The sequence below is a fragment of the Octodon degus genome, unplaced genomic scaffold (assembly GCF_000260255.1).
Source record: "Octodon degus isolate 3935 unplaced genomic scaffold, OctDeg1.0 scaffold00169, whole genome shotgun sequence".
NCBI classification, from domain to species: Eukaryota; Metazoa; Chordata; class Mammalia; order Rodentia; family Octodontidae; genus Octodon; species Octodon degus.
This window is the reverse complement of record NW_004524745.1, coordinates 4,196,196-4,221,211: the sequence shown is the minus strand read 5'-3', so window position 1 is coordinate 4,221,211 and position 25,016 is coordinate 4,196,196. Positions and strand designations below refer to the sequence as shown.

Sequence of the window (25,016 nt, the reverse complement as noted above, 5' to 3'; positions counted from 1 at the left end):
GTATGTGGTTGGCATGTGAAAGGTTCTGCGTTCAATTCCCGAGAGAAAGAAAGAGAGAGACAGACAGACAGCGAAAGAGAGAGAGACAGACAGACAGAGAGAGTATGGGAGAGAGGGAAGAAGGGAGGAAGAGGGTGAGAGGGAGGGAGGGAGAGACAATGTCTAGGGTTATGCTGCTGCTGCAACTCCAGGTGGTGGTAGGGGATGTCATATCTCTAGTATTTTAGCTTTCTATGTAGATTAGGGCCAAAATAATTTTGCTCATCTACCTTCCGCCAATGACTTCAACCCTGACCTTCAGAAAGTGAAAAAGTAAAAATTTAGGATTGTTTTCTTTCTGTGCAAACTACCAGTTGACATTAACTTATGCTAATCAGTAACAGGAATCTACTGTTTTATACTATCTAGTGTAAAATGAAGAGTTCGTTAAATACTGAAATACAGTAACAGCTGGGGGAGGATTTTGTCACTGCTAAATGCTGCCTGTGAAACTTCTGAATAGAAATTTTATTGTCAATGAACTCTTTACTAATTGCAAAATCAGCAGTTTGGTGGTAAAAAGCACAGTCTTCCTACCTGAGGTCAAATTGGTATTTGCCTTAATAGGCAAAGTCCAAAGGTACTTATAGTAAAAGCTGGTAAACTGTGTTTGCTTCAAAAATGGCACTACATGCTAGAAGATGTTATTTTAAGAGTTTTGTTAAGACACAGAATTATTACACTAAGGTGACAAAAAGAAAACCAGGCCTAAAATAAGGTAAAAGATGTAATTTCTTAATGTTCTTCTCATTATATTTCATGGATAATGTTATTAGAAATCCAGATAAACAGACAAAATGTCATCATTTCAAACTTTTTAGGACTTATTCATTTGTTTATGTTTTTTTTTTTTTTTTCTGGTACCAGGAATTGAACTCAGGACCCTGAGCTTGCCAGGCAAGCACTTATTCTATTGAGCTATCTCCCCAGGCCCAGGACTCTTATGTAATCATTCAATTCAAACTGTCTTCTAATGTTTAGGCTGTCCTACTTGAGTTTGTTTTACCAACAATGAAACAAATTTGAAAATTTGTAAAATGCATATTTGATAAGCTGATTTTATAATTGAAAATTCATTTTCAATGTATTTGTCAATAGACAATGTGAATAAGTCATAGAACTTTATGTTATCAAAAATATGTTATTTGTGAGATTAGTGTAGTATCATATTAATGGACTATTGTGGTAGTGAAGTACAGTGAGCTACATCTTCAGCTCTTTTTCATTTTTATTTTGAGACAGGTTTCCCTAAATTGCTAAGGTCTCCAGGCTGGGCTTACACTTGTGACCCTCTTGTCTCAAGATCCCAGAGTGCTGGAATTTCAGGTGTGTATCACTGGCTTACAACAGTGCATGACGGACATCCAAATGAAAAACAAATGTTTCCAAAGTGAAAATGGTGTTAACAAAATGGCAGCTACGGATCTTACCTTAGGAAGCCTTCCCTCCATTTCCTTGTCTGGAAATGGTTCTTGCCTGACCCAGACAAGGAGTTCCGTGAAGTGAACCTGTAGAAACAGAAAAGCACACATACTCAGATTAAAAACAGGACCTTCTCTGGAACCACATCATATCAGCATAATGAGCTTGGTTCTAATGGTCATTTATTTCCTGATTCCAAGTTAGAGCCCTGAAGAAAGCCCTGGACTCTTTCAGATTGTTAGTATTTTTCTTTAATATGTACAACACAGATGCTCAGAGTTTTACCTCAATGTCTTCCATGATAAAGTCTGACAGAGCAGATATCAATCACATTATCCTTAGCAGGGAAAGTGGCAGCTTAACAGCAGGTCTGGCAGCGTGCATGCACTCACTAGGAAGCCTGACTTGCCAAGCAACCTGTGTTGATAATTATTCTTGTAAACTCTATGTTTATAGTATAAATGGGTCTGACGATCACACACTTCAGGAGTTACTCTGGGCATTTACCATCACACCAAAAATTATACATAGAGCAAAGGAAGAAAGACAGTAGCCTCCTAGATCTCTCCAGGTCTCTGTGGCCACTAACACCACATTGTATCCAGATGCCTGCAGCAGCCAAACATCTGAAATGGGAAACGGAGCTGGGTGACACTGCCATGAATGACTCAGAGAATACTAGTTGATGAATTCTGAAGGGTGGGAGGCAGAACAGGGAGGGAGTCAAACTGAGTAACTCTTCTTTAAATATACAAAGCGTTATTAGCATAAGGTTTCTGACCAGCTGTTCTCTATCTCAGTAAAGACAGGAGTGGGGGAAAAAGACTTAAAATTACAACTACAGATTTAGGTCAGCTATAAGAAAGAACTTGGCAGAAGCATTGTTAAATTACTAAAAGAATTTAGAGAGGAAAACTGTGAAATCTGCTTTAAAAAATTTTGAAACAATCCAGTAACCATCTGTCAAGACTAATTCACATTTGATATAGCCCTGCTTGAAGACAGGAAGAAATTAGCTAAGAGTCCCTTAGGATTTGATTCTCTAAGTTTTGTAAATAAGGTACACATTTAATAAACAATAAAGAATCATACCTCAATAGATTAACAAACAGACTTAGCAATCACTTTTTGGCTTTGGAAATATTAAGCCTCGAGCTTAATATTTGTTGTATAATGTTTTGTTGCGTCTCAATCAATCCATTTATTTAGGAAGTCTGAGGTAGAAAGCGTGGGTGGCTTTGCTCATTCTTTGGAATACTATGACAACTATCTTTAGTCTGCACCAGTAATGCTTAGAGCGCATCCCAGCTAACAAAGCAGTTTTGTATATATTAACTAATTTATCCTGATGATAAGCCTGTGCTTAGGTCTCACTATATAGCTAAGGAAACTGAAATTCAAAAGGACTTAAAGCAACAAAGCAACTTAAAGCAACAAAGTCAGCATAGGTCAGACTGTAACTCAAACTTGGTTTCTAGATTCTAAGCTGTCTTCTTTTTACTATCCTTCTGTACTTGCATTAACTCAGAATGCAAATCGCCTTCCACCTCTTCCTCAAAATTATACCAGTCCACAGACACCACCCACATTTCAGTTTTAAATACTTGAGAGCTCATCCTGCAAGAACTGGCAATATATTTTCACTTTGCACGGGGTCTGCTTTCTGAGCCATGTGGTTTCCCCAACCCTAAACCATCTTTCTCTTTACAGATTTCCCCTCTCTTCTGCCCAGCTCTTTCCTGAAAAATTACACCATCTGCCTTGTTTGGGACAAGGAGCTATGCCATTAGCCAGGAATGGGTGAAGAAAACAAAATTAAAATTAAAATACCCAAGCTTTTTTCAAAGCATATAACAAAGTTATAGCACATAACATCCAAGTTTGGGTTTAATTATAGGAGACCCCAAATTGTGATCCATTGTAAATTCACGAAATATAAGTGGAAATAAAATGATCACTTCTTAAAATTATCACTTTAAAAAGCATACTTTAGAGCAATTTTAAAATATTAGAAATATTAGTGAGAAATAAGATATTCTTAGAAGCAAAAATACATGTGAAGTAAATGTTAACATTTTTCTGTGTTTCTGTGATATGCTGCATTTAAAAAATTACACTGCGTTAGCATTTTACTTCTGGCTTTAAAGTGCCAATACTAAAGAATTCAATTTGTACGGTAATCTAATCTGTAGGGCAAAATAGTTAGTGTGAGTTCAGACATGATTACACTTATTCTAAGGATTTTTTTTCAAAAACCTTGATTTTCTTAAGAAAAACAGTCAATGATTTTTGGCAAAGGAATTGGGAATATGAGTATTTGATACCAAAATCCACAACTAAAGAGACTTTTTCTCTTATTTCACATTTATTCTTTGGAGACATTAATTTAGTTTACAAATTGACCAGTGCCATCTATAATCAGGCATTTTTTTAGTGTTTGAACCAAGAATAATCATTGTATACTGAGGAAAAAATAAATGTCACTTTGGCCTTGTGTTTAACTCTTCTAATCTCCTTCAAAATCAGAATCTTTTTCTAAAGGAATTTGACAATAGCTGTTGTATTACATAATGTTATCTTCAAATTAGTTTAGATTACCAGATAAACATACAAAATTGATTTTTAAAAGTTATAAGAAATTAAAAAAGAAACTTAAGCATTAACTTCTCCTTTCAATAGAGTATAGAAATCAGTCATCAGTTATCCAAGCAATCCTGTGTATAAACATATCTTTTTGTCCTTCTTCTCATCCCAGTTTTTCCTTCTTCTTTCCTTTGTATAGCCTCTATTGTACCTTTCAGATTTTATTTACTCTTTTAAGTTCTTACTCTAGCAAGACAATACAATGTTTGCACATGATTTACTTACTAGTTCTCTAGTTGCATCTATTTATCTATATAAAAGCCTCCACTCTGTCTTTTTTGTAGCTTAGTAATACTCCACTGTGTAAACATACATCTTTTTTACCCATTTGTCAGCTGATGGGCATTTGGGTTATTTCCAAGATTTAGCTATGATAAATCACACTGCTATAAACACAGGTGCACATAAATCACTGTAGTATGATGTTTTCAGTTCATTTGGAAAAATACCCAGGAGGAAAATAGCTGGATTGAATGGTACTCCTAATCCTAGCTTTCTGAGGACTCTCCACACTGATCTCCACAGTGGCTATATCAGTCTGCACTCCCACCAACAGTGAAGAAGGGTTCTTTTTTCCCCACAGCCCTTCCAGTATTTGTTACCAGCTGACTTCTTGCCAATAGTCATTCTTTCTAGGGTGAGATGGAATCTCAGCATTGTTTTAATTTGCATCTTTGAATGACCAATGATGTTGAACAGTTTTTCATTCATTTATGTGCCATTTGTATTTCTTCATGTGTGAAGTACAAGCCAATAATGGTAGAAACAGAGAGTGAATTTCAGTTTTATTTTAAAAAGCTGGCAGCTGGTTTCTAGGGACTTAGCAGATCCCTAGATATAGTATGTTAAGGGCATATTTTAATCAATTAATTTTTTAGACACAGTTGGTTTGGGAAAAGATGATAGGTATTGAAAATGTGTGCTCTACCATACAACCTTGTTTTTTCTCAGACCTGTGGTGCTTTGACACTCTAAGCACTTGAGGACAGATCTATTGACAATCACTATCCTTGCTCTCAAATGACTCAGGTCTGACCTTTGGTGTTACACAAGGCCCTCAATTCCTACTTCATTCTCAGTGCTGGATGTAGAGGATGGACAGTTATAAGCAATACACATCTGTTTTTATACCTAAAGGTGTCTTGACTTAAATGTATTTTCTCTGCCTCATCTATCTGGACATCTTGTAGTCTACTACACAGCTCTACTACTGACAAAGACACAGTGCCAGTTTCCAGCCCAAATTTCTCACCAACCTCCATGCATGCATTTCCCACAGGTTTGTGAAACAGTCTGGTTCTCTAGGAAAAGTTCCTGCCATCTCAATAGTCTCAAGTCTAGGGGTGCAAGACAGCAGGCAATGAGCAACCCATAAAATTACAACATTCAAAGTATAGGTTTTAGAGGAAGAAGTGTGTCCTCTCAAACTCCATGTGGTGGAGTTCTAACCACTGGCACCACAGAAGGTGACTACTTGAAGAAAGCATCTTTGTAGAAGTAATTCAATTAAAACAAAATAAAAAACTAATAGCATGGGCCTAATTCTAAATGATTAATGCCTATTGTAAAGGAAATCAGGACAGATACACACAAAGGGAAGATGATGTGAGGATACTGGGAGAAGACAGTCATGTAGAACCAGAGAGAGATGCCACAGAAGAAACCAAGCTGGAAGATACTTCTAGCTTCTAAAATGGAAGAAAGTTTCTGCTGTTTAAGTCACTCATCTGTGGTACTTTTTCTTGGCTCTAGCAAATGAATACAGTGCACTTTCAGTGTAATAAAACAACTTTAACAAATGGCAGGAAGTGAAGGAGAAAAATATATAGGTTACATCAAATATGACAACTACAGGAAAATGTGTCAGTCAAGTAAACAACAAACAGTATCAACCGTTAGCATAACATCCAGTAGTACTAGTCGTAGAGGAAATGTGAAAGGCAGCAAGCAGATTGGGGAAGGCACTTTGTGGCTGTCAGGGGCAAGCCCAGCAAGACAGGATGACAATTTAGGGTGTAATGTGCTCCTCTATGGCCAGGGGGTCAGGGCCCCTTTCAGGGCCACATAACACCACAAAGGTGGTCCAACAGACTGCTAGGCCCTCAGTTTTCTCCCTACTCTAGAATGTTAAGAGCTGCAGTGAACTGTGACTGAGGGTCCTGAGTGCTGATCACACGCAGGTTATGTGTCTTTCTAGAGTCTGGCTGAGCTTGCCAGGCTGTAAGGCTGCTCTCTTGCTGTCATCAACCAACAGTCCAAAATTGGACATGCAGCTCACTCCATGTTCCATTTATTCATCCACTTACTTTTCTGAATTAATGTCTCTCATGAACACCAATTAAATTTTTTTTTATACTCACTGAGTTTTCCTTTGCTGTTAGTGGTTTTTAATCTCATAATTTCAAATATTCGGGGTAACACACATGAAAATACCTGAACACAGTTGATTATTCCAGTAAACCAAAGGATGCCATAAATGTCACAAGAGTAACATATATTCATTCAAAGTTGTTTTCTATATATAAAATAAATAATTTTTTTTGCTTAAATGAAATCCTTTAGGATATTATACCAGGAGAAGGCCAATCTGCAAAAGAAGCTACACCCTTAACATCTAAGAAAATGTGAATATTTGTACAAAATGTAGAAAACAAAGCTGTCAGAAAAACTATAGTATTTTAATTTGGATAATATTTAAAAGGTTTTGCTTAACTTTCTGAGCAAGTGTGTTTATGCCAGCTATTGAATTATTTGTTAAGGCATCTTGTTCTATAAGACTGCATTTATCAAAAAAAAGGTGCATTTATCTTACCAATGTTTAGGTTTAAAAACAATGGAACAAGCACATTTGTTTAAATACATTAACCACAATACATATATTACTATCAAATATACTTCTTATAATTAAATCTACTATATATTTAAACATAGCTTATGGTGAAATTTTATGATTTTCTTAGATGTATTTAATGACTGGTATTTAAATTTTAATACTCTCTCATAGCAAGCAAGGTGCAAATAAACTGCTCCAGGTTTCTACCTGCCACCACACCTTTCTCTCTTCATTCTTATTTTGCTCTCTTAACTACTGAATGACAAAAATAATTTCATTTTTTAAACTATAGATGATTAGCTTTCTCATCATCATTAGTTGGGATGGACTACTGTTGAAAAATTCCACTCCAAATTAGAAAAACAAAATGTGGGAGAAATTAGAGACCAGGTCAACAAGGTTCTAAGAAATATGCAAACTTAAATTCTTTTGTATGTTTCATTCAAAAACTTGGTATTTTTTCTGACAGCATGGCTTTTTTCTACATAGACTCAACCTAAAAATCTTTTGGCATGTTTCCAATCAGTGCCATTATGTTGCATATAAAATTTGAATTATATCTATTGCTAGTTTCTAAATTTGCATTTCCCCTGTTCACTTACTTTCTCAATATTTCTTTGGAAAGACTGTTCTGTAATAATGATTCTCAAAGACAGGGTCATACCTTCCGAGGAAAAATACCCCAAAACACATAAATGCTGCTTACTTAACTGGTTAACATAACTTCAAAGGAATCTAATGTAAAGACATTGTATATGGCTTTGTTAATGGCCATAATTGTAAATTTTATTCTTTATCTTTACCTTAAAAGAAAGCACACATGCCCTTTTATGACTTAACAAGGATAGTAGCCTGTCCCTAGCAATTAAGAAAGCAGAGTAGGATAGCAGGTGTCCAACCTGCATAATTAATTCTTTGTGTAGCAAAGGAGTATATTTCATAATATCTCTGCCAATTAAACAGTGTGTGTGCCTGTGTGCCCACATGTCCTATTCTGCCTAATTGCCAGGAGGTTGTGAAATCTAGTACTATAATTTAGAAAGAATTTATGCACATATACATACACTTCTTTTCTGCACATTCCCTTTGAAGTGGCACTCTTAAGACTTCCTCAAAAGCCACTCTGCTCCCAGGTGTTGCTGGTCATGTGAGGGCAGAACGTAAAATGAAACCACAAAAGAACGACAAGAATCATTTCTTTTCTGAACAGCATTACATCAAAGATTAGACAGTGCCAAAAGATGATGCACAATGCTGCCTCTCTTAGAGACCTAGTCTTCAAGATCTGCCCAATCCAGCGCATGCTCTAAGAGCAGGCATACAGTGGAAGAAACACTACCACTAGAAGACAAAAAGATAAGTGTGTAGAACACTGGGCCATTCAAATGATGTAAGCAATTGCTGCACATTCTGGAAAGCAGAATAAAATATTAGTGCCTAAGTTGGCAAACATTCTGGATTGGGAATGAAATAAAACAAGTACTGACCTAATTTAAACACACACCCAGCTGTGGTAACAATGGGTAATTACAGAGGAAGCATTAGGAACACCTACCTATTGTGCTCAATAGCCCAAAATGCCCTACTGCTCCAAAAAGGGAGAGCCTTTGTGGCTCTGCTGGGCCAGGATACCAGCCAAAACACTCAGTTTCCTGTCTGACAAGTACTTGACATGTGGAAACAGAGCTGGGGAGACAACTGTACTTCCAAAGGCATCGATAGCTCACAGATTGGCTAAAAACATTTGCATTCGTTTTGCTTTGCATTTCTGTTGCAGGCAACTTACATATCAGGCAGGCAAAAGACTGATAATTTATTTCTCATTTCTCTTTTCTTTTTCTTTCCCTCCTTTATATTTTTCTTTCTGAAACAGGGTCTCACTATATAGTTCAGGCTGGCCTTGAATTTATGGCAATCCTCCTGTCTCAGCTTCCCAAGTGCTGGGATTAGAGGTGTGTGCCACACCTGGCTGATAATTTCTTACTTTCTGACTTGAAGTGTGAAACAAGCTGTAAAGGCTTTCACAGTAGAATCCTCTAACTTCACTCTGCTCATCACAAAGCCATCTTGAAGGAGTACTGATGAGTATGTGGGACCTGACAGCTGTGGAATTTTATTTCTAGACTTTTCGGCAGAGAATGGAATGAAAATCTCACTGGCAACAAAATGCAAGTGTTTACATGTGAAATTAATTGTCAGCAAAAAGAGCTTCCACAGTCACTCTGTTCCATAATATAGGATTCTGTCTGTTTGGGTTCTAGTCTTTTAGAATTTGATTTCTAAGAATAACAGGAAATACTTTCAAGGAGAGAAACAAATCAGGACCAAACCACAAAAGGTTAAGAACAGAATCTGACTTTTCTCTTTCGCTACCGTTTAAACCTGTTCATTATGTGAGTTTTCAGGGCTTTGATGGTGCACGATTCAAGCCAGGCACTGCAGCAGCTGGCTTATTTGAGCATGGTGAACTCCAAGGTCAGCTGCAAAGATTTATGTTGTGCAAACTCCTCCTCTCTCCCAGCCTCATTCCTTTCCAATAGGAGCATGCTTAGCACAAAGCAATCCACCTAAAGACTCCAAAACTCCAAAAAAGGGAGTCACTGATCGAGGAATTCTCAGATTTTTGCCAAGGCTCCCTCCCTTGGATGGAGGTCAGCCTGGTACAGCAATCAGAGCCAAACTGTGGACTGGACTCAAGGAAGTAAGTTCTATGCTTCAAATCTTGACTTTTAACAGGCAGAGTTTCTTTTCAGTAATGAAGACAATACAAGTACAAATAGCTGATAATGGCCCAAAGTAAGCCAGAAGCAAGCATACAAGAATAAAACTTAGAAACAAATCTCCTAAGTTATGCCTAAGAAAAGACTCTCCAAACAAGACAGAAAAATAATCGACTTAAAAAAAAAATCTGGTTTGAAGGGCTGGCCAAATAGCTCAGTGGATTAAAACCCTGCAAGCAGGGGCATGGGCCAGGCCTTCGATCCCCTCCCCAGGCCTGCCATGCTGGCCCTGCCCCCGGGGCATGCCCAGAAGGCAATTGAGACTGGGCATGGTGGCGTATGCCTGTAATCCCAGCAATTGGGAGGCTGTAAACAGGAGAATCACTCTGAGTTTGATCTAGTAGTGAGACCCTGAAAACCCTGTAGACCCTTCCTTAAATACAGAAAAATAGATAAATAAATAAAACTCTGGGTTGAGATTATACACTTATGCAAGTACAGTAAGAAAGTTGAGGATGCAAAATTAGATACTTGCTCTTTTTAGCAAAAACACACAAACAAAACCAAAACCAGGAAAAAAAAAAAAAGAACCTTTGTTAAACATGCTAGCAGCAAAAACGCCCCTTAGGCATTTATACACAGCATAAGCTTTTCCTTAGCCCCATGACCTCAACAAATATGTTAATAAAATCTTTTACCTCCCTAAGTGGAACCAGGGTAAATATTTACTTAACACATCTGAGTTCTAAGTCTGGACCACCTTATTCCATTAAATAAACTGGTTTTCATCTGCAATCAAAAAATGAGAAATACTACATCTTGTGATATGTTCCTACTTTTAAAAGAAAAAGGCAAAGAAAGAACACCTATATCAGTACTACCTATATTATGCTCCAGCACATCAAGCTACAACTGTAAATTTTACAACGGTATTCTCCACTACAAATGAGAGTAATGCTCTTGCAATGCTTTCCAATACCGGACATCTGGAGTAGCGGGATTTTTTCCAAGTACATTCCAAGGCTAATGGGAAACATCTAGACTTGCTTTTATTAGCTGGTTTGAATAATTTTAGGCATGCGATCCAAGCTTTCACCTCTAAATAACTATTAGAAGTCTCACTTCTAGTCACCAAAGATACTATATTTTTTAGCATCTTCTGTCTAAACTCACTGAGCTATAATCTTATGAAAAAATTTCACCAGTATGGACAAATAACTGCTTAAAACCTCTACTTCTTTGTTAAAACCTTCAGTCAAATACTAGTATGACACTTACAAATTTACCTGAAAGGATTTTGGGTTCTCTCTACTCTGGGAAGATGACAAATAGCCAATTGCTTTGAAGAGTATCCAGACATTCTGAAGTATTTCTCTTGTTGACATGCATAACACCAAGATCCCCAGAAAGTCTGCCTTTCCTACAAAGTGCTCATTCCAAGAAACTGTCCTCTCTTGCCATTAATGCACTTGCCGGCAGTTACAAGCTCCTCAGCATTTAGCAAAATTCATTTCAGTTTAAGGCCTGTCATGTACTACTCTGGTCACTGAAGACTGGTATCTCTGCAACAGCAAATAGCAACCTAACAGGCCACTAAATTTACAGGGAAAATGGTTTCCATTGCAGGAGATTATTGCTTATCTTATAAAAGGTATGACCTTAAAAAATGAAAGGGAAAATAGATACAGATCCATTCAAGCATACGGTAAGTGCTCAGATCAAAAAGGGACCATTAAGAGGGTTCCAATAACCTGCTCTATGAGAAAATTGCCAAAAAAAAAAAAAAAAAAACTTAACAGTTGTAAGAGAAATAGAAAAAGGTTAGAATGAATGTGCTGCAGCCCTGTATACCATTCAGGCTTTCAACCCCACTGGTGAAGCAAGTTGGTTTTGGTGGGGATAGGGGTGGTGATGGTGGCTGATGTGGAGGTGCTGGTGTGTGAAAGTATTATACTACTGGGGAGTGAACCCAGGGCCGATCAAGCCATATCACCAGCACTTTTGTTAATTTATTTATTTATTTATTGAGAACTTGTGATTCTTTTGGTTCATTGTTGGCTGGAGAAAGGTTTGACTGGGCAAAGCCTTCTCTGATGAGCACTTCAATCAGGCAGTATCATAGAAGCAGAGAAGACCGAAGGGAAGAGCCTCTAATCCCAATTGGTAAGGTGTCTCAGGGCTAAGAGTCAGCAAAGAAACACATGAATCAAGAGTTATGAAAGTAAGTGCAAAAGGAATACTGAATTAGGAGGTAAGGTACCTCGGACAAAGAATCACCTGTCTTCTAATTACTGTGAAAAAGACAGTGCTGGAAACCTGGAACTTCATTCCAAATCCTGACTACATTCACCAAGAGAAGACCTCACCTCCCATTTTTATTTTCTTTTTCCCTTAGTCTTTCTTCTATTGAAACCCAAACTTCAAAACTATACTTCCCCAAAAGAAAACACCTATGACAAATACATGGGAGTTACTGAAACCCACATAGGCAGAAAACGGAAATTTGACGACTCACAGTTTGCTATAGAAATGGAGTCCATGATATTTTTTGCTAGTTATTCCCAGTGCTGGGGATGAACACATGCTCCGCACTCTACCACTGAGCTACATACGCTTACAGCCTGTTATGCCTTAAAAGTTAAGGCATGTTAACTTAAGGCATGTTAAAAGTTAAGGCATGTAAACTAGTGCACTAGTTTAATCTTTACTATTTCAAGGGTGAAATGGTAATAGGGTCAGGCATGAAAGTGGATGAGTCAGTGACTATCTCCCCTGCTCACTATTTTATGGATGAGAAATTGAGGGAGAGTAGTCAAGAAACTGGCCCAATGCAGTGTGGCCAAGAAACATGAGAGGCTCCAAAGCCAGCCTCTCTTCTCAAAGAACCATCTGTCAGGATTGATCTGTTCTGCAGTTTCCTCAGAACCACCTGAAACATCACCATGAAGCTTCCTGAAAGCTGGAGCCTATTTACAATCCCCCAGTAGGTGCTGAGCATTTCCTCCTAGTGCCCTTGTGACAAAATTTATATAGATTTCTGACATCTATTATCAAGAGTGATATTCTCAACATTCTTTGTTGCTCTGCTGTTTCCAGTAAACAGTCACTCTCCAAATGTAACTTACCTTAAAAAAAAAAAAGCACTGCTTGAGATCACAAAAGGATTTGCTCTCTAACATTCAAGGGTTGCCGCAGCTACTGAGAAATGTCCAGCTTTACAGCAGCAACTTGGGCGCACAGCTACACGAAGACTCTGGTGCTAACTAATCCCAAGTAATACTGGTAATCACAGTTTTCTCTTTTTTTCAGTTTTCCTTGAAAGGAAATGTTCAGCAAATATCTAGTAATCACAGCAGCCAATTACAAAGGGCATTTGCTGAAAAACCAAATTGTTTTCCTATGACCCCTAAGTGAACCCTAACACAGCTCCTTGTTAGATGGCCTAGTGATGAATGATCTGACTTAGCACAGTGCCTTTGAAAGCATTTGAAATCATGTTCACCATAACTATGTTTTTCAAAAGTCTAGTCAATTTAACAAACTGCTCAGGAGAATTACAATCTTATTTTTACTGACGATAAAAATAAAGACATAAACAATCTACTGCATAAAAATACAAAATGATCTTAATTGAGGAAGAGGAAAATAAACATTTCCTAGGCCAGAGAGTCAGTGAATAAACTACTAAGAATGGTAAATTCAGGAAGAAAAATAAATTTAACCTGATTACATTAGGAAACTTTTAATGTATTAGAAATTCCTGGTAGACTAATGGAAAAATGGAGGTGGAGTAATAAGCCAATTCTTGGTTTTACTCAATTGTAGTTACCAAATAGCAAATAATAAAGTATGCCATTTTTGATCCTCAAATTACATATACAATATTGTATGCAACCACAGTACACACACAAAAATATGGTGTACCACTAACTTTGACTAAACACTGCAGTAACAGCTGATCAGTTAGTAAAAAAAATACATTAATTATCAGCGAAACTGTTTCTATGATGCCAACGAACAAATTTAATTGAATCTCTGATTGAATTGATTGTGACAGTGTAGATAGTCAAGCCTCCCATAATAAAATTAAAGTTCAAACAGCAGTCCTCATGAAAGAAAAGGGAAAAAGGGCCTTAATAAAGATTAAATGAAAAGATGTGGAGACTTGGCTCCCAGACCATGATAACAAGATCAGAACATTTTAAGATTTCTATTATCAAGAATTAAGCAAAATATGCAAGGGAAGGGCATTTTATGATGTATAATTAGACCCAAGACTGCATAAGGCTGCAAGAAATGGAGACTTATTTGTGGTGTAGAGTATCCATCCCTGGGAAAAATCAAAACCAGATAATTAAGAACCAAAATTATGTAGACGGCAAGGGCGCAAAGAAGTTATGAAATAATTTTTGACTCTATGCTAACTAAATTGGATAGGTATATAATCTCAATCACCCAGTCAATTAATTGAGGAATATTTACTCACTAGTCCCTGAGAAGTATTTTCAAATATTTGGTAGGCAGTTTTTTAATGTTATAGAATGAACACCTGTCAAATGCTCAAAGAAAAAAATATTAAAAAAATTTTTATTTTAAAAACTAGGTTACCAAATCCTGACAAGTATATTAATAAAAGGGGTGGGCTACTAAATATAAATTCATCTTCTTAAATTCTGATTGTCTTAAATATACAGTTGAAATTCCTTGATACTGCACACCTTCAACCCTTGCGTGACCTCCACACAGCATTCATGCCTCAGCTCGTACAAGTAAGCTCCCTCACGGCAGCCGGCACTGGGCCAAGTGCTCAACTCTGCTGCCAGACCCGCACCGCACCGCACACTGACACACTGAGGCTCGGCAACTGCCTGCAGGATGCACACAATTTCAGGTCAGGCCTTAATAAGCCTTTTGGTGATTTTCACAGGACAATGCCGTGAAGGACAAGAAATAGTATTGTGTGAAAAAAGTACTTAACATCAAATTCTCAAGGTCAAGCTTGTAAGTATCTTAGATAGCAAGTTTTACTCATCTGGCTATCTTCTAACTACTAGAACGCCAGCTGTCAAAGAACCAGTATCTTCTCTTAGTTTCTACTCTTTTCTCTGAATAGGTTCAGACCCCAACTTTATCCAAGTAAGTGTCCTCAAAATGCCTAGATCCATTTTAAACAAAACAACTTTTGTAAATTTCTCCCTGGTCAGTACTTTTCCCTGCTGGATTTGTATCAAACTCAGTCCCGCCAGGAGAGTTCTTACCTGCCCCAGTAATCAAAGGACAGTGGTGTATGATGGTGATCTGAGTGCAGGGGATGAAGACATAGAACTGGGCAGCCACACCAACATTCTGTCTATGCTATGAATCTACCTCTTGTTTCAAGTACCCAATGGTGAGTCTGGCCCAGGATTTTTCTGGCAACAACTCTCTGGCTATCCTCCCTTCCCTTCTAATCAATGGCTCTCCTTCCCAACTTCAGTTGAAAAGGGTCCAACAGACTTTCCTTTCATTGGCCATGCTCTCTCATATTATCATTTCTTTCTTCTTGAACACAGTTTATGTATGTATTGCACTGGGTGAAAATAAGGATTATCACTGAACCAATAATCTACAAATCATAGATCTTTAAAATATCCCCAGCTAGATAATCATAACACTTGGAAGGCAAGAAATTTAGATCAGAAAACATTCAAAGATAATGATTTTATTAAAAAAAGATTTCATTACCTTGTGAAACTAGAGCAGCCTTTACTGTCATGACCGCCTCAATTAGACTATTGAAAGACTAAGTGTTGCTTGTTGGAAAAACACCATTAACCTCTTGCACTACAGCTCCCCACAGCCAACAATGGGGTGGAGATGTGGGACTCTACCTTAGAATGACAGTCCTCTTTCAGCAGTTAATACCAACTTAGCTTTCTGGGCTCTCTCAGAACTTTATTTGCTTGAAAAAATGTAAAATAATGTAGCATTAAAATGTAGGAATTATATTGATAGGACATACAAATTTTAATTAGCTCTCTCCCTTACTTCCCTAATACTGAGACTTATGACATTTTCCACAAGATGGGCTTTGCAGCAGTGAACGTATGATCAGTATATGGTCACCTCATTCCCGGAAGCACGAGATTTATAATCTGGAAATGTCTCAACTCTGAAAAGGCCCAAGCTGTCAGTAGATATAAATCCCAAAGTGGGCCACCTGATTCTGGCTAGAAATAAACAGATTCTCAGGTATCCATGACCACTGACTCAGCCATTTATTCCACAGGCTTTAGGCATTCATTGATCTCTGTGGACAGGACAGATCCTGGTTAGGGAGGGAAGCAGAGATCAGACCATTTCAGAGATACAGGATCTCTTCCAAGCTCCCATTAGAAATGTCAATAAGGTTAGCATTTCCTTCCACTTCATAGGAAGAGTATGCCAAATAATTTCTCTACCTGTTTCAAAGCTCCCCTTCAATGATGAAACTTCCATGTCTGAATTCACCATTCTACTGACAGAAGAAAAGGAAAAACATGAGGCATCGCAGCCTCAACTGCTACCAAGTGCAGGTGATGCAGTTCCTAGGGGTCGGTGTTCTTGTTTCAAGACCAAAACTTTCAAGGATAGAAAAACATGCTGAAATAAGTCAGCTTCAAATATACTGTTATATGCGTGGTAGGCATACAGAGGAGCATAAGATTATTCCTGCCTGGTGTACTGGTGTGACTTTCATAGTTCAATTCATTTAAATTCAGTCTAGAAGAATACCATTCTTTGTCAGGAGGTACATTCCTTATAAAGTTAAGTTATGTCATACAAGGAAGGAATCCTAGGGCACATTTAGAACAAAGGACCCAGTCCCTCAAAGAAAATATATTTCATCATGGCTGCAAATAAAGTTATTTTATACAGTTCCTAGCAAAACTCTCTTACCACAGTATCCAGATTCATGAAGGTCTAAACACAGTAGCTGAAAAAATTATCTGAGAGTACAAGGAAGGAGAAAACAACGAATTCAAAGAGCAATGCTTACCTCGTTCACTTGCATTGAGTTTTCAGGTAAGCCCACCTCATCGAGCCAAAAGAGACAGACCTACCATTTCATGCTAGGATTCTGCAGCTCATGCCTTCGAAGGTGAGATTTTGTGCTGGGTCCAGAAGAAAATCTCTCCTGGACTTGGCTTTCCCAACTTTTGTGCATCATGTGATGTAATCCCTCTTAGATGGTCAGCAGACTATGACATGAGTAACAGCCTGGAAGTCTCAGGCTGTAAACAGTTTTATTATGATGATGTTCACTGCTGGCTAGCATTTTAATCAGCATACCTAGCTAGTCAGGAAGAGGCAGAGGGAAAGAAGCTGAGCTAGTCCATTCCTGCAGCCAGCCTGTCTCACAGTAAGGAGCGTGATGCCCTCTTCCAGGGAAGATGGCAGAGCAGTACTGCGCTAGGTGACCAGGTGAATGCTACTGGATCTTCTGGGACCTGCCCATGGAAGTGCTGCCACTTTCATGGGAGGAGGATCATGTTCCTTCTTCCTTTCCTGTTTCTTCTAGCTATATACAGATCTTCCTTCTTTTCATTACCCCATAGAACCCCAAAGGAGAGGTAGCAATAAAGCAAACTGTACCTTTAACTAGAACATATGTGTGCAGTATGTATTCTTTTCTACTAGGTATATTCAAAAGGCAAAGACCCTGAGACAATTAGGTAACCTAAGCACGAGCCCGAGGTCACCTCTAAGATGCAAGCTCAGTGGCTTCCTATTGCTCAGCACAGCAAGTCCTTGACACCTACCTCTAATTTTTGAGGTCTGTCCTTAATAGCAATGAGATCCTAAATAGGGAGGAAACAGGTATAAGCCTCACTTCCTAACATATTCCTTTTATCTGGAATATTCTTCTCTCAGGCAAATCTAGTATTTTAAATTCCCCAATCAATGTTTATTAAGGACTGGGGCTAAGCCCTAAGAATAAAAAGCTTCCTCTCAAGAAATAACTAGTTCATTTCTATATTTCAAATTTTGTGCCAATGCCCATCAACTGTGAGTGGTTTCCTGGAACACTATATTGAGCATTAGATTCAGGAGGGTAATGAGTGCCAAGGCTGTTGACCAATGTCTGCCACAGTGCAGGAGGTGCTCACGATGACATACACGCCATACCCTTGCCATCTCTGGCTCTAGCTTCAGCTCTACCTCCTTAGTATAAGTTTTCCACTGCTTTCCCCAGTCCTTAAAACCCTTCTTGTGAATCTTCCCACTTGGCACTAGATTCTATTGCTGTGCACTGCTTGATCCGCTTGCATGCATGCTTTCTTTCCACAACTAAAGTATCAATTGGCCGAGGCCAGAGACTCAGCATGCACTTTCTCCTATGCAAAGAGCTGAACACAGAAAACAGCCTACTCCCCCACTTGCTACTCACTTGAAATGAGAAGAGACATATAATCTTACTGCTAACTCCTCTCATTCTCGTCAGCATTTTCAAGTACATCTCCTTTGTGTTCTTGGGATCACTGAATAAAGTTATACTGGAAATAAATGTAAGAGTTAAACTTCCAATACTGGGAACAAATCTCCTCCTGGATTCACGAGGAGATTTTTATGGCTGTAGGATAAGCTGCTGTGAGCTCTGAATACCACAGCTGGATCAAACCCAGAGACCAGCATACCACCCTACCACTCAGAGGAGCTCTGAAAGCTGGTGACGCTGAGCAGCCTCGAGCCTCTCTTTCAGCTAGTGCTGTACTTTACATCTTAAATACAAGGTATTTTTAACCTTTTAATAAATATAGAAAATAATTTCTTGTGTAAACTATGATTTGTTTCAGCTTTCTAGCTCTTTAGAAGAAAAAGTTAAGGATGTAAGTTACTTCTAGTTTTCAAAACTGTTCATAGTTATCACAGTAAAGCTGAACAAGAGAAGTTTAGTATAACAGACACTAGCATGCACATACTTATTGAACTTATTATCATACATTTAATATTTTATACTAACCACTGTATACAAAGTTTATAAATCCTCTGGGGCCTATAATTTTATCTGGCAATGAAAGAAATGCACATGATCCAACTAACAAATAGTGATACCCAGGTTAATACCATGCCACTGCTATTAGTAAGAACTGAATTGATATTTAGAATTTAGTTAAGAGACATGCTAATTTAATGCTAACGACCCAAGCTATGAGGGATGGTAACACCTGTTGTACACTAGCAGATCACTGCTAGGTTTTAAACCACTGAAAGGAAATGTTCTTGAAGCTTTCCCTTGGTACAAAATACATAGAAATATCTATCTCAGGTAAATTTAGATCCAGTAAATGGTATTTTTAGGAATAATTTCTACAGAGGTGGGCTGAGATTAATGATTAATCTGTTTTTCAATTCAAAGCAGAGTTCAAAACTGGAATTTTGCAAAATATCTTGATCAGCCAACTATATTCAATTCATTCTCCCTGGTGTACTTAAGTTGGATTTGCTGGTAAGATTTCCTTATCTCTACTCTTTTCTTGTATAGCACATGAATTATAGAGATAATTCAGGTAAATCTTTCCCACTCCTAAATCACTCCAGTGACTTTTTTTTCCCAGTAACATTTTGAATAGCAAGATGATGTATCAGGCAAAAATCAAAAGTTTTTTTAAGGTATCATTATTCAGATAATTATTTTAGTGCTCTATTTCACTTAGGCTGTGAGGATATGGCCTTACAAGCCTTTCCGTCTGGGAACTGCACTAAGAACATATGTGGGACCACTGAAACCACAGCACTGCCCTCCAGTGCGCTGCAGTCAGACCGACACATCTGGGTGCACTTCAGGTCTTTAGGTGACGAGATACAGGGATAGTTCAATACACAAATTTCATACTTGCAGATTATTCATTTAGTTTTGTGAATTATTTTAAAAACATACTTTATTTTAGAGATATTCATCTTAGGATTTAAAATACAGTGAATTCCTTCAGTATATTTAAGATGATCTGATTTGTAGCTAAGTTTAAAAGAGCTGTAAAATGGCTCTTTTAAGTTAAAATGACTTTGAGTAGTTGTTTATTCCGGGACTTCTACTCAAGTGCCTTCTCTTCAATTATCTATATGGCTCAAGAGGAAGCTGGCCTAAGATAAACCCAGATGGGCTATCTCTACTGTCCCACTTCTGCAAACAATTTCCAATTCTCCCCTTCCCTGTGCCTTGGACTCCCTGGTGAAAGAAAAGATAGTACCATACAAAATTACCCTCCCAGGTACTCTTCAACTTCTTTATAATCAAGCGTCACTAAAGCAATTTTTTAACATACATTCCAAACCCAATGGCACAGATTTCCAGTGGGACCTCAACCTTCCCCGGTCTTTGATTTTGTTTTGCTTTAAACAAGGAACCTTATGTTAACAGACTATTCAAAGAGTCTTCTTGTGAGTCCATGAATGTCATTTCAGACTACACGGAAAGCAGAGCTCTATGAATGGTACAATGGAGTCAACTCAATCTTTGTTAAAAGCACATCATCAGACATAAAGAAAACTTAATTTGTTCTAATTTCTAGGTTTTTGTTAATAAGGAGCCCCTCTTTTTGCCTTGGTGAGTCTCTGATACATATGGAAGGTAAATTTACTGCATAGGGGAAAGTGTGTTGAAAATCAAGACTTAACCTGCTAATTCTGCAGTGTTCTTTTCACTGGCTTACCTGAGTTAAATACCTTTAAGGTAAAATGCTTAAATAAACACTAGAGAACCATAAAGGTATAGCTCTACAAATGTAAAACTGAACAAAATTAAATATAAATTAAATGTCAAACAATTTCTGCAGAATCACAATAATTACAAAATTGCATATTCTATTAATTTCAAAAAAAAAAAAAAAGGAGGCATTCTTACCAGAAAACTGAAATATTAAAGAATGATATTGAAAAGAATATTCTGGTCAACTAAGATATAGAATACTATATTCAAAACTAAAACTTTTAACAGTATTTTTGGGCTGCATAAGCCTAAGTGCCACCATCGTACACTGAAAGCCATGGGAATAGCGCCCCCTGCAGTTGTACTCAAAAGGGCAAACCTAGAATACAATAGAATACAACGTGGATGGTGCCTCAGAGCCCCACAAGGTGGCTGTTTTTAGTGTGTATGCCTGTGTTTGCTTTGGGGAACAATGTATAAGGCAGTCTAAGATTTCTGTATGTCTCCAAATAACTGTGTGAAACATCTTCACTTTAGAATATGTTAAAAGTCTAAGTACTTAATCACTGTTTGGAATTCTGGAGTTTAACAGTTTATTTCCTACATTGGACTGAGCTGATTATAAAATTATAACCGGAATGAGCACTTTATCAAACAACCTAAACACACTGAAATTAAATCTCCTTTATATTATGTATATGACAATGTACCTTTAGTAGAAAAGTCATGTTTGCATCTATCCTGGAGGTTGCCAGGAGTTAAATCTGCCTCCTTTGTAGTAGTTTTCCTTGTATGTGGGACAAGTCCTTACTTTTAGCCAGATATAGAGAACTTCAGAGTAATTCTAGTTTTAATCAAGGGAAGAGAATTAATTTTGTTTTGCCAAAAAGAATAAAACACAAGACCTCTTTAAGATATGTTTTAAAAAATATGTGCAAGGACTTCTAAGAGCTCAGAGTTCCTAGAATAAAAGGATTGTTAGAAAGTTACTTAGAATCACCCACAGACAATAACTGTCAGTGGTTTCATTTCAGGCAATGGGCTTGTGCCAAAAGGGACTGACATCTTGATGAAAGAATCACCAAAACGTTGTGAAAATTCTTTCATGGGTAAAAACCTTTCCAAGAGCAACAAATTGTGATTGTCCATTCTGTCACCATACATAAATGGCAACTATAAAAAATTAACAGGCAATATTAATGTGCCCTTCTGCATCCGAATGGTTCCAGCCTTCATTCCAGGCTCTGGTGCACCTGCTCACTCTCTGCAAAGCCCATACCACTCACCACTACAGGAACAGGATATTTATTCTGATCTTGATCTCTGGGCTCATTTTGGAAAGGACAGGGGTCATATTTATGTTTAACCAAATGGTCACCTGAAAAATTGCAACATACAGTCTTTGTCATTTATCCATGGTGACAAAGAATAGGTAACAGGTACTCTGGGATACAGCACCAAGAGGCAGGGGGATGTGTCCAGTCATACTAAAAGAATTAAGTAAACAAAGGTATTTTCCAACAGTCTACTTTATTACCAGCCTGTTACTCTATGGTAATAGCTAATGAGAAATTTAATATAAAGTTAGGAACTGCACAAAATCCATCAATTAGTATAATTTTACATTTACCTCTTTTTGTCTTTCTGCCCCAAGTTCCTTAACTTGACGATTATCAAACTGGTCCACACAAGACCTACTTCACTTAATCTTAACACATACTTGTTGAAATAAAAGGTGAGGCACACATAAGGAAGCACAATTTTTTTTTTTTGGTACCAGGAATCAAACTCAGGTCCTTGCACTTGCCAGGCAGGTGCCTGTGCCGCTGAGCTATGTCCCTGGCCCGAAAAAATCTTTTAAAAAACCTTACTTTTAATAATAGTCAATTTGAACTCATTTATTGCCTCTGATTCATTTTTCTTTTTAGAAGCCTATTCTTGGGCTGTTCCCAAAGAAAACAAAGTACATCAGATTCAATTTTGATTCACTAAATTCCACCCTCATATAAAGAAAAAACTCAAACGTAAAATTAGAAATCACACCTTCTAAGTAGCAAAGAGGTGTTTCAAAAAGCATATAAACACTTGCAGTTGGACATGCTGCACTTACTTACATAAAAAGTTTTATAACATTTGCATTATTTTGTTTTCAGATCACCTTTCCAAAGAGGAAAATTTTCATACAAATTTAAGATACTTATTCAGATGCTTTTAATGTGCATTCTCTTTATCTCTTCAGTTTCTAGATATCCAACATTTAATTCCTATCTTTGAATTATAAACTTTCTCAGCAATAGATATACATTTAGAGACTGACTTCCATAATTAAAGGTCTCACAAGTTACAAATCAGAAAGAAAAGACCAATGTATTTGCATAAGGAACACAAAGACAAAAACTCTTATCTTCATGTGAATTTCACCTAATAACATAAACTATAGCCGTTTAACTACTGTATACACACAAGTCTTAGATAAGTTCTGGCTATTGTTCTAGAAGCTCCATTGTTTTAATTGAGCCCTTGTGTTGTCACCCCTTTCATGGATGTCATACATGTCACTCTTAAAGAACAGAATAGTTTTTGTAGTTCAAATTAAAACATTTTTCATTCTAAAGAGGAATTTTAGTTTTCTACTCAAAACAATGGCAAATCAAAAGATCTAATTCATCAGCCAATTCACATCAGCCGCTGTACTGCAAAGCTCCCACATGCTAGAGATCGAACCTCTTAAAGGTCAGAGGGGGTAGAAACAATGAAGAGTCAGGCGGTTGAAGGTGGTTGATATTTGTGTGTAAGAGAGACTGATAAGAAGCTACTAAGAATTTCCTCTGACGACCACTTCTTACCATTTTGAGAATCTTAATGGTCTTGGGCTTTCCCTCTCCCTCTCTTCAGTCCAGGGAGATCAACCTGCAAAATATGTTTAAATACAGCAGACACATTGTCTCACCACAGGTCAGTCAGTGTACATTGACTCTTGAGAGGTTACAAACAGGCACTTTCTATGGTTAAGTTACATGCAAAGTATTATACCCACTGGAGTTTCGGAGCGATTTCCAAGTGGTCTATAGGTTTCAATAGGGGACAAAGGAAGCCCTGCCACCTGGCTCTGTAGGGCCCAAGGCTATTCTTAGGGGGTGGGTCATCTTTAATTTCCAGGAGTTCAAAAGGTTTAGCAACTTAAAAGTAGAAACAAGTGATAAAAATAGATTGTTTTCTGGCTGCTCTTTGTTCCCAGACATACTACTGGCAGTATATTTGCAATCAAGACGGCAGAATAGGAATCAGCCTTCCACCGTGTAGTGTAATGCCTCAGAGTGGATATTTTTGGAAATGGCACTGCATTACATAACCTTCCGTGTTAAAAAAAAAATCTACACAGGGAAAAAAAGTCAGGAATATATACCATTATGCCCTTTCCTTTAAACCAAATAAACATTAGTGTGCATGCTGTAGTGATGTTCCCTCAACCCTTACGTCGTCAAAACACAGCTCTTTTGTTAATATAAGTTATGAAAAAAATTAAGATGAATGGAAAAACTAAAAGTTCTCAAAAAGGGTGGCATAAGCTCTTACAAAGAGTTTTCCTGTAATGTTAGCATAGAAACATATAAATGCATATCTGGCTATTTTCAACACGAAGGAGAAAACAGTCGTTTATTTTTAAGCTCCCCCACCCCAAGTTCAACTGCTGTATAAGAAAATGCAGAAAGTGTTGCAAGATCAAAAGCACGAAGAGACCCCCAGACGCAGCAGCTCTGAAAGAGTAACCAAGTGGGTGACGGAGAGACACAAATTCATTTTACATGGGGGGCATGCATACACCAAAGTGCCCTTAATGCAGAAACACGAAACAGTTCCTAACAATGCTTTAGAAGCAAGAACAAAATTAACCACACAGCAAGCAAAACCCCACCCCTTCTCAAAAGAATGCATTTCTCCCTCTTGTGCACTTAAAAGAGGCAAAAAAAAAAAAAAAAAAAAAAAAAAAAAAGAAAGAAAGAAAGAAAAAAGAAAAGCTGAAGTTACATTCTAGCCTTAATGCGGTAGGACCAAAACCGCCAGAATTTGTCCAAGGAATATGCTTCAGCTCTTCAAAATTTAGAGGGAGAAAGCAATGAACTCTGCAGGGTTGAAGGGTCCTGCTAAGGGCAACGGCAAGGAATGGACACAAAAGAGAAAACAGCGCTCCCGGCCGGAGATGAGAACAGCATATACTTACAGACAAAAGCCCCGCGCCCTGCTCACTCTCTCCTCTCTACACCTGAAACACAAATGTGGATGAAAAAGGGCATCATGCTAGAAAGACAGCTGGGGAAGGGGGAGGGGAAAGGGGTGGAGGAAGAGGGGGGAGGGGGAAGGAAACAAAACCCAAGCCGGCTCCACTTCCAAGAAGTGCAGCCTCGGAAAAGAAGGAGGGGAAGGCTTCCCTGCCTTGCGCGCTCTCTCCGAGTGTGCCTGTGTCTTTCTCTAAATCAGTCTCCCTCTCTCCTCCCTCTCACGCCTCCTCCCTCCGCTCCCTCGCCCGTCGCTAGTGTACTAGTTGAACAATGAGCTAATTCTGATGGGGCTGGCCCGAGGCCAGCGCCCCAGTCTTGCAGCCGCTGCGCTGCCGCCGAGGAGCCAGACTGCTTACTCGGCAGGACTCGGCGGCCCGGCCCGGCCCGGCGGCGAGCGGCCAGCGCGCGCC

At 38.2% G+C, this 25,016-nt stretch overlaps 1 protein-coding gene across 1 annotated transcript in view; it reads right to left on the bottom strand.

Annotated features, from left to right (window-relative positions):
- The window catches only part of Nrep (neuronal regeneration related protein), a 29,719-nt gene extending 4,927 nt beyond the window's left edge, over positions 1-24,792 (bottom strand). The window contains exons 1-3 of the mRNA XM_023703376.1: positions 24,549-24,792; positions 23,173-23,236; positions 1,470-1,547 (exon numbers count right to left, since the gene is read on the bottom strand). Coding sequence (XP_023559144.1) covers positions 1,470-1,547; positions 23,173-23,175 — 81 coding nt within the window. The 5' untranslated portion in view covers positions 23,176-23,236; positions 24,549-24,792. The remainder of the gene's footprint in view (positions 1-1,469; positions 1,548-23,172; positions 23,237-24,548) is intronic.
- Positions 24,793-25,016: the final 224 nt, after the last annotated feature.